Genomic DNA, 10,224 nt, shown 5'->3' on the forward strand with positions numbered 1-10,224 from the left:
CTGGTGACAGCCATGGCCAGTACTTACGTACGTCCCATTCCCGACTAATTGGTGGAGGCATACAACTGTGAGATGGTAATTCTAGTTATTCATCAGAAATGCTCTGTGTGAATTGAATAACAATATTGATAATCAGCTGGCTTTGTTTCCACAATCAACATATATTAACGAGCGACAGTCAAATACCAAAGTACATACGGTTGCCTCAAATTAGTTAACTGCAGTCAGCAGGGCTTTACAGCCTGCATTCATGTTTACAAACGCAATAATTTAGTCATACTTTTAACATTTGTCATGTAAACCGTATCACTGTTTGTTCCTGCATCACCCGGTGGAGGAAGAGGGGTTTCTAATTCCACAAGAAGAGGAGCAGCTGCCTGAAACAGTCACCACGGTGCTTCCCTACATACAGTTTATGTGGAAGGAGTTTACAGATCTTAAAGTAAAACTAACAGAACTATAGTGTTAATGTTCCATGACAAAAGTACTTTCAGGCACAGTGGCTCCTGTCACTGCTATTGTATTATTACTACTAATGCGTTAAGCAGCATTTTAATGTTAGATCAGATGTGGTTTGTATAATTAGTATAGCTGTCAAATGAATGCAGTAGAGCAAAAAGTACAATTTGCTCTTGCAGTAGCAATTAGTAGTCTAAAATGGACACACTCGTGTATAATTGCCTCAAAATTGTACTATAGTACAGTACTTGAGCGCCTGCTTTCCAGCACTTTTTGTTATTTGTACCTATCGTACTTCAGCTTTCGAATAACAGTTACATTACCTACAGTCTTTACCGACACTTTTTTCCCTACATTTCACAGTCATCACTTCCTTTCCCCGAGTTGTTGTATGGATTTTCTATCATACGTATACATTTCGTTTGGATTTGGTGTGGGATGGTCTCTGTCCTTGCCCCATTTTCGCACGAGCGTGGTCAGATGATCTCTCATTGGCTATTCGGACTACTTCGTCAAAGCGTCTCGGCTCTGATTGGTGGCGGGGTTAGCCACATGTTCAATACCGGCCAATCGAGAGAGACCTCGGGGAAACGCTACAGAGAGGTAGAGTAGTGTTAGCCGGACAGTGAGTGCTGAACTCAAGAGGCAGCTTGTGCATCGTATTTCAGATTGTTCCGGCAGTTTCATCAATACAAACATTTGTTGCTATATCCAGCAACGTCTGAGGACAGTATGGAGAAGCCAAACGTAGTTACATGCACCGCTCCTGTGAACATAGCTGTCATTAAATACTGTAAGTATCGCCTCGACTTCTGTTTAGCCATGTGGAAGTTAGCGCCAATCACCTGTCAGGTCTGTAGCTTTGGCACTCAAAGAAAGCTAAATCCTGTCTAATCGCCACTTCATGTGTTTCTTGCGTGGTGGCTCATGTGTCGTGTCTCTCTGGCATTAAATGAGTGTATTTACTGTGAGCATATTCATACTGTGTCACTGTATCGACCTGATAATACCTCAGCTATGCACTGTGTGTAAACTTACGTTTCAGGGGGGAAGAGAAATGAAGAATTAATTTTACCCATAAACTCATCTTTGAGCGTCACGTTGCACCAAGACCAGGTATGTAAGTAAACTGTATTTTCACCTGTCAGACTGCAAATGTTTTGTCCGAAGGAGAGCGGTCAGCTTTTCAAAGTGTTGTTGCTCCTGTCTGGAGCTGCTACAGCTGTCCTTTCCTGTCATCATATAAATACTCTATAAATAAAAGTGCTTGTCATGGTGTGTTTGTGTTGGTAGTTTCAGTTTGGATGGTCAGTCTTGAAAGATTTGTATTCGCTTATGCTATTCCATGCATGGTAAACACCGTTTGCAAACCATGCACAAATGGATAGCAAAGCTGTCTTAAGAGCAGGGCTGCCCAAAGTTCATAATCTCAGCACGATGGCCAGACTTACACTTTGCAGAAAGTCTGTCTATTAAGTGAACGTGGGATCCATCTTAAAAACACAATACAGTACAATAGGTGTTTGCTTTTGCCCACCATTAAGTTTCAGTTTTGGCCTTCCAAGTTTGGGCATCCCTTCATTAGAAGATAGTGTGTCTTTGAAAAAAGGGTTTAATTTACAAAGCAAGAGAAAAATTGCGAGGTATCAAATACATGATTGTAATTGTAGAAAATACTGACCTTGCTGTTGAATTGTGTCTGGATGATGGTTAGCATGATCGGTGTCATATATGATGTGCAGATATCTTGAGGCTAAAGTTTTCATTTTGGATATTATATTAATGATAAGATCTGTCTTGTCTTCTTCCCTCTGTGAAGTTGAAAACAACTACAACAGTTGCAACCAGCAGATCATTTCAGGAAGATCGGATATGGCTCAATGGCAAAGAGGAGGACATAACCCATCCAAGACTGCAGTCCTGTCTGAGAGAGAGTGAGTCATGTCTGCCTTGTTTTTCCTCTTGAAAAGGACAGTAAGTGCAAAGACCTGGGAGAGAGTGCAGGCCACTATGTCATTTCTTTTTTCTGTGTTCTGTATTTAGTTCGTCGATTAGCGAGGAAGAGACGTAATGACGGGGACCCTGCTTTGGATTCGACTAGTTTGTCTCACAAAGTCCACATCTGCTCGGTTAACAACTTCCCCACCGCTGCCGGTCTCGCCTCCTCAGCTGCTGGATTCGCTTGTCTAGGTGTGTGTGTGTGTGTGTGTGTGTGTGTGTGTGTGTGTGTGTGAGAGAGAGAGAGTTCTGTTTCTGAGCATGACTGAATTTTTTTATTATTATTGAAACAGCTTCTTTTCAGCATAGAATGCAAACTTCAAACTATGTTATGTTGCCTGTTTGTGCTCATTCTTCTATCACATATTTGATACATCCCTTCTGTATTCAGCTTTCTCTCCTCTTACTCCCTATTTCAACCCTGTGTTGCAGTTTACACTCTGGCCCGGGTGTTTGGTGTAGAGGGGGAGTTGTCCGGCATTGCACGGCAGGGTTCAGGTAGTGCCTGCCGGAGCATGTATGGAGGGTTTGTCCAGTGGATCATGGGACAGAAAGACGATGGCAAGGACAGTCTGGCCCAGCAGGTGGAGCCAGAGACTCACTGGCCTGAGCTCAGAATCCTTGTGCTTGTGGTGGGTCAGTTTGTGTCTCTAAGAGAGAGACTGAGAAAGATGTGATTGTGTCATGTCTTGCCACATTTGTGCACTGTTGTAAAGGTCACATACTTAATTTCTTACTTCTATAAATGATGATTTTTTTTTGTGTGTAACACATAGAGGAAGCAGCATGACACAAAATGCACGCTTTTTGTTTGATTTTGTATTGAAAATACAAAAAAAACCCCTTCTATCAAGTGTAATTAATGCATTTTGTCACAGGTCAGTGCCGAGAGGAAGCCAGTGGGCAGCACCTCTGGAATGCAAACCAGTGTGCAAACAAGCTGTCTGTTAAAGGTACTTTGTACTGTGTACTCATTACTGTTGGAGATTGTTAATTTAGACAACATTTAAAGATAATTTATTACCCACAAGAGGGTCTATGCTAATTTTTCCTGTGTGTATGCGTGTGCATGTAGCACCGGGCTGAGTCTGTGGTCCCAGGCCGGATGAGAGAGATGATTGAAGCGGTCCGAAGAAAAGACTTTGCTGCATTTGCTGAACTCACTATGAAGGACAGCAACCAGTTCCATGCCACCTGCCTTGACACGTACCCTCCCATCTTCTACCTCAACCGTGTGTCTCAACAGGTTATCAGTTTGGTGCATCGGTATAACAAACACTATGGGGAGACAAGGGTGAGCAACATTGCACTTCTGTTTCTGAGAAAGAGCAGAAACATGATCTGTGTAGCAGTAGGACCGAATCATTAACCTGAAATGTTATCCAGATCGGCTGCACGGTGGTGCAGCAGGTAGTGCGCGTGCCTCACAGCAAGAAGGTTGCCAGTTCGATCCCCGGGTCAGGCGGGGCCTTTCTGTGTGAAGTTTGCATGTTTTTCCCGTGCATGCGTGGGTTCTCTCCGGGTACTCCGGCTTCCTCCCACAGACCAAAAACATGCTCATTAGGTTAATTGATGACTCTAAATTGTCCCTAGGTGTGAGTGTGAGTGTGAATGTTTGTCTGTCTTTGCATGTGGTCCTGCAATCGGCTGGCGACCGGTTCAGGGTGTACCCCGCCTCTCGCCCATTGTAGCTGGGATAGGCTCCAGCCCCCCGCAACCCCGAAAGGGATAGGCGGTATAGATAATGAATGGATGGATGTTATCCAGATCACAGGAGCTGCAATCTTTTGATAAAGGTCAAATGTGTCACAACATACCATTAAAAATGAAGCACTGTGGTGCTACAGAGATGCTTGTTTGGTACAGACCCCCGCACAAGTCACATCATCTTCATTTTTATATATTTTTTCAGTGAAAAATGAAATGAAATACTAGAAAATGAATGGAAACATGGCGTCTTCTTCTCCTGTGTTAGACCCTTGCATCAGTTCATGCAGCTGAATTTGTGAGATGGTGTAATGAAGATGTGAAACTGGGCTGGTTTTCAAATAGAGGAAGAGGAAAGCTCTCCCTCTTTCTGCAACGGTCACAGTCTGTTTGTTTCCCTCTAGGTGGCGTACACATTTGATGCAGGACCCAATGCTGTGATCTTCACTCTACAGCAGCATGTTCCTGAGTTTGTTCAGGTGGTTCGTCATTTCTTCCCCCCAGAGACCAATGGAGGACAGTGAGTTGACAGTTATCAGACTTACTTAGCTTTAATGTAAAGTCTTCTGCAAAATAATTCCTATATATAAGCTAATTAATTTATCTCAAAATATAATATATATACAGTACCTGAGTACACAGTGACAGATGGGTGTTTTTTGGCTCCAAATGAGCTGTTCTACAGTGTTGTTTATTGAGGTGTGTGTTTCAGCCTCTTTGAGTGACTCATTTGGTGTTTCTTCATTCTCTGCAGGTTTATTAGGGGTCTTCCAGTCAGCAGTGTTGCTCTTTCTGAGGAACTGAAACAGACTATTGGTCTAGAGTCCACGCCAAAGGGAATAAGCTACATAATTAGTACCAAGGTACACACACACACACACACACACACACACACACACACACACACACACACACACACACACACAGATATAATCACTCTGTAGCTCAGTTGTTTTATCAGTTTAAACAGCAACCGAAAATCAGCGTTATCTGTTTTGGATTTCTATGTATTGGTGTGTCTGTCTTAAGGATGCATAATATACAGTAGAAATTACCAGCTTAACTATATATGACCACATTTCCTGTTATGGAACATTGTGTTGCACGACTTAAGTTGAAAATTGTGGTGCATGTTGTGATGTTGGATACCTCTGCTTTACTGATTAGAGAGTTAATCGAGTATTTGATCTGTGAATGATTTATTCAACAGCACTGTTTATTTAACGTCCGTTTTATTGGAACAAGCTTTAAAATCAGATGCATTTTAAGATGTTAACACAGACACACTCACAGAGGAAGTGTTTGTTCTTAGCCTTTTCTTGTTTGTGTTCAAGGCTGGACCAGGCCCTTGTGTTGTGGAGGATCAGCATCTACTTGGATCTGATGGCTTGCCGAAGAAAACTGTGTGATGCCCTGCAACCCTGAACGGACAAAGTTCCACCACTGAGCAATAATAAAGCTGAGATAAAGCAGAGATCAGATTAGCATTAATCATATGTAACTATGTTTCTACAAATCACATGAGCAGCAGGCATCTTCCTCACCACCATGGAGGCTCACAAGTCTTTAATTATCAGATGTTACTGGGGTGTCTCATCTCTTTATCACTCTTGTATAGCTCTCTACATGTCTCCATATCTGCAGCTAGATACTGTTTGAGAGGTATTGAACAGATAGCTTTGCTTAAGAGTACTGCCAGTGTGCCCTTCAGCAATGCACTCAAACATAAATGCAGTTCACCTCTGCAGCTGACCATGTGCTCTCTGACCTCTCTGAGCTTGTGCCTGCAAGGCCTTGAATTGCCATAATGGTCGACGTGTTTAAGGACGACGGTGTTCTAATTATGGTCGATTGAATGATGTTTTCATTTTCATCTTGTGAAAACATCATTTCAGATCTGGAGTTCACACTTTACTCATGTCCGTTTTATTCTGTGACATTAAATAAAATATATTTTAGTCAATAAAATAGTTTCTTGTTTTGTCTTTTGGCTTTTCTCATTAGAGTTTGTATGTTCAGAGTGATGGTCGGCACAGTGGCGCAGCAGGTAGTGCGCGTGCCTCACAGCAAGAAGGTCGCTGGTTTGATTCCCGGGTCGGGCGGGGTCTTTCTGTGTGAAGTTTGTATGTTCTTCCCGTGCATGCGTGGGTTCTCTCTGGGCACTCTGGCTTCCTCCCACAGACCAAAAACATGCTCATTAGGTTAATTGGTGACTTAGTTGTGAGTGTCCTTAGGTGTGAGTGTGACTTGATGTGTGAGTGTATGTTGACTGGTGACTGGTTCAGGGTCCCCCCCGCAACCCCGAAAGGGATAGTCGGTATAGAAAATGGATGGATGGATGTTCAGAGTGGCATATTTAGCATAGCAAGCACTAAAAAAAGTGGTATAAAAAAAATCACCTGAGCAGCTTTGAAAGCATAAAAAAATAAAAACAAGTCATGACTTTATGGAAATAAGTAGACGTGTTTGCAGAGGCTGGTTCATGGAGTCCACACAGAGTGACTTCCTTATGAGGAAAAACGATCCAGGCATGGAATGTGAACGTGTTTCACAGTACCTGTCTTGAGAGTTTGGGTGCCCTGCCCCACCGGAAATGACGATAGAATAAGCCCCGCCCCTGAGCCTGCTCATCGCTCGTAAATACATTCGCTTCCTTGTGGGGAGCATCGGAAGGTGTGAGTCTCAGAGCGGAGCGTCGCAGCCGTGCGCAGAGGGCCTGTCCAGGTGAACGCGATGGGGAAAATAGAGTGGGCAATGTGGGCCAACGAGCAGGCTCTGGCCTCAGGACTCAGTGAGTATGCATAGTTTTTCTCAAGGGACTGTTCGTTGAGTTTCATTAATTAATCAGAACTGATTGCCTGATTGACGTACAGGAGCAGGTTAATACAGCTGAGATGTTTTCACAGGAAATTATGTTTTTTGTTTGTTTCTTTGTTTTTTACCTGCCTTATCATTTCAATCAACTGCCTGCTTTAATGAGAAACACACCAAAAACAATCAATAAGTAAGAAACTGAATTTCAGAGTCAAGTCCTATGTCTTTGAGTGTAGTCGTAAAAGGTATTTTGTCTAAGTTTAAAATCTTCCTGTTTCCTCATTTCAGTTCTGCTCACTGGAGGCATTGTGGGGGTGGCGGGACAGTTCAGGGGCTGGCAGTTTGCTGCTTATGCAGTGTATCCTTTATACTCGCCATACGCCGAAACAAGATGTCACCCTTAAGTTGTCTCTTTCTGAAAATGTTCAATATCTAGTTATGTAGAGTTCCTCTTCTACCATGAATATGAAATTTACCAGAGCTGAAATCTGTGCAGTAGAAAATTCAAGTCAATTTCAGCCACTACCCATAGTTACTTTTGGCAGGTTCCAACCTTTTGCATTCTTTCTTGCCTTATTGTTCATATATTCTCCTTCATATCAGAAGTAACCAGTCCAGCCATCATTTTCTTCACCTGCTGGACCTGCTCATCGTTACAGATGTTTGTTTTGATTTGCTTTGAATGTCCCTCCATAGTTATCATGTAACTTAAACATGAAACTTTTAAAATGAAACAGCCTTGACAGATAGCCAGTGCTGCTGGGGTGTTTGTGTGTCTGCTTGAATATCCCAGAGGCAAGAGATCCAAGGGCACAGGTGTGGAGAGAACGTAAGTGATGCCATACATACATACATACATACATACATACATACATACATAAATACGTACTTTGATGAACAGGCTCTGTGATGATTACCAGTGAGGCTCACTCCCATCTCTTGCTTTTTCCTCAGGGGCCAACACTGCTTCACTGTGTGTGTAAAAGCCTTTGGGCCGCTGACAAGGAACTACTATGTCAGAGCTTTTTTACATGCTGCGTGAGTCCATTATACTGTGTGATCCACTCTCCTTTGCTGGACAGCATTCTTCTCATTCACAGTCAGACTTCTCAACAAAGGCTTGTCATTAGTCTTATGTGCTCAGAATCCCTGTTTGTCTTCCATAGAATCTGTGTACCTGGAGGTTTTATGCTTGCCACTGTCCTTGGATGTGTCTGCCTCGGTATTGCCAGCCTCATTTACCTTGTGGTAAGTTGGTAGCGCATGAATGACAAGTACAGCAGGTTAAATACCGTCAACTTTGACCAGGTGAAGGAGGAAGTGGCCAGTTCAAGGAAACAAGGAAATGGTGACAAGGAAGAGATTGTTTCATTACTGGTACCTCTGTTGTGACATGACCTTGCAGTTATGAAATCTGGCCAGACAGGGGTGGGGCGTGACAATCACACTAGCCAGCCATTACTGACATGTTGACTTTGCCATCGTCTTGGGTTCTAGGCAGCTATCCGAGGTGAGCAGTGGGAGCCCATTCTTCCAGTGAAGGAGATCCGAAAGCCAGTTGGAGAAAGCATTAAGAATCCTCCTCAGAATCCACCACCAAGACCACCTGGAGAGGGGCGCAGGAAACAGGCAGATCTGGAGAGCGCAGCCTATGATAACCCCTTACCTGTCACTGACAACTAGTAATCAGTTCAGTGCCCCATCCTCTGTCTGCCTGAAATGCCTGATCAATTAAACCCATCAGACCACTCACAGCGGAGCGGCACCAGATTCTGGGATTCCAAACAAATGAATAGTTTTCTGAAGTTTAATGAAGCTTGTGACTGGACCACATGTTGGGTCTGCATCTTCATACCTCAACCTGCAGAGAAATATCTTGAAAACAGAGAAAATGTTTGTTTTTTTTCGCAAGACCTGAGAGTTTAAGGAGGCAGGCTAAATGAGTGTCATATTTTACTTTTGAACATAAAAACTTGCTAGAGGGGTTTCATGTAAATGCTGTAGCTGCTAAGTGGAAATCACAAACAGATATTTAAGTCAAATGACTGTAGGTGATGTTGGTATTTTTACTGCTGTTATAAATGTAAAAGTGTTAAAAAATATATAAAACCAGTACCTGTCTTCTGCTCCAACCACTGTATATTTTCAGCTGTGTTGCATCCACTGCATCGTCTTGCCGTGCGTAGCTCTTACCAAAAATTGTATTGTGTACTTATATTTTGTTCTTAACCCCTGTGTGTTTGTGTATCTCTTTAAGTCAACTGATCAAAATAGTGTAGGAGTACATAGCACAGTTTACTCGCATTCAATTGACATGTTGGCACATTTGTATGCAGCTGAATTTATCCATTTCTGTACTTTGATGTCTTGTAAATAAATCCCCTGTGCCCCTGAATCATGATCTGTTTAGGGTTTATACTTTCATATGTCTTACAAGCTTCCTCTGCAAAATTATTTTAGGTGATGACATTTGCAACTTCCTTCTTTTGCAAACACTAAATTTCAAGACATCAGAATTTCCCTTTCTCCCCTCCAGTATTTCTCACCCTCTTGTTTTGCAGTCCTTTGTTTTTTTTATGAAGGAAACAAATAATAAGTAGTACATCTGACTGAACTGCTGGTTGTCAGACAAGTTCTACAAGTTGGTGCCATTTCTTTTCTCACGTCTCAAGGTTTTCTTTTTGTTATTAAGCAGCTGGAGTCTGTGGAAACAGAGGTACAGTGATACTTCCTCATTTTAGTTAGTGGGGCATGTAAGACGCACCACCAATGTACAGTTCCTAATAGATTTACAGTAGTGAATACAGTCAAACAAAATACAATTGTTAAATTATTATTGAATCGATAGACAGTACTTAAATTCTTACATTTAATGTAATCTAATGAATGGTTCTAAGTTAAATTCCTGCAGTGTCTTTGTTTTTTACCACTAATATTGAAAGATTTCCGGTTTTATTCAGGCAGCCTTACTCAGGTTAATGCTGCCACCTCCTGCAGGATGAGAGAACCACAAATTGGATTGTCTATTGCATTAACTTTTTAGGCAGGGTGACGCAACACAGCACATTCATACATTGAGGCTGTTAGAACTGAAAAGCAATACATTCATAAAAGAATTTCCCTATTTTATAATACCAAAGTGAATGAAAGAAATAGCATATTTAGAATAACTCAAAACATTAACATTAACAAACATTATCCTGCTGTGTCCAAATAACTTGGACACAGCAGCTTCTTCATTGTCAC

At 42.2% G+C, this 10,224-nt stretch overlaps 2 protein-coding genes across 3 annotated transcripts; both read left to right on the forward strand.

Moving 5' to 3' along the window:
• The first annotated feature begins 1,037 nt into the window (after positions 1-1,037).
• Positions 1,038-6,149, forward strand: mvda (mevalonate (diphospho) decarboxylase a). Of its 2 annotated transcripts, XM_070962691.1 has the most exons (10): positions 1,038-1,252; positions 1,505-1,575; positions 2,279-2,393; positions 2,503-2,649; positions 2,890-3,089; positions 3,336-3,410; positions 3,533-3,751; positions 4,569-4,684; positions 4,919-5,027; positions 5,499-6,149. In XM_070962691.1, the coding sequence occupies exons 1-10, from the start codon at positions 1,192-1,194 to the stop codon at positions 5,571-5,573; spliced, it is 1,188 nt and encodes a 395-aa protein (XP_070818792.1). In that variant the 5' UTR covers positions 1,038-1,191; the 3' UTR covers positions 5,574-6,149. The 2 variants fall into 2 exon arrangements, with proteins under 2 accessions (XP_070818792.1, XP_070818800.1); XM_070962699.1 differs by lacking the exon at positions 2,503-2,649 and having other exon boundaries at positions 1,078-1,252.
• A 677-nt stretch (positions 6,150-6,826) lies between these two features.
• On the forward strand, positions 6,827-9,373 carry cyba (cytochrome b-245, alpha polypeptide). The gene is made up of 6 exons (XM_070962914.1): positions 6,827-6,955; positions 7,267-7,336; positions 7,733-7,807; positions 7,933-8,016; positions 8,145-8,226; positions 8,476-9,373. Exons 1-6 carry the CDS (start codon positions 6,898-6,900, stop codon positions 8,659-8,661), a joined length of 555 nt encoding a protein of 184 aa, XP_070819015.1. The 5' UTR covers positions 6,827-6,897; the 3' UTR covers positions 8,662-9,373.
• The last annotated feature ends 851 nt before the right edge of the window (positions 9,374-10,224 follow it).

This window comes from Chaetodon trifascialis, chromosome 1, assembly GCF_039877785.1.
Source record: "Chaetodon trifascialis isolate fChaTrf1 chromosome 1, fChaTrf1.hap1, whole genome shotgun sequence".
Taxonomy (NCBI): domain Eukaryota; kingdom Metazoa; phylum Chordata; class Actinopteri; order Chaetodontiformes; family Chaetodontidae; genus Chaetodon; species Chaetodon trifascialis.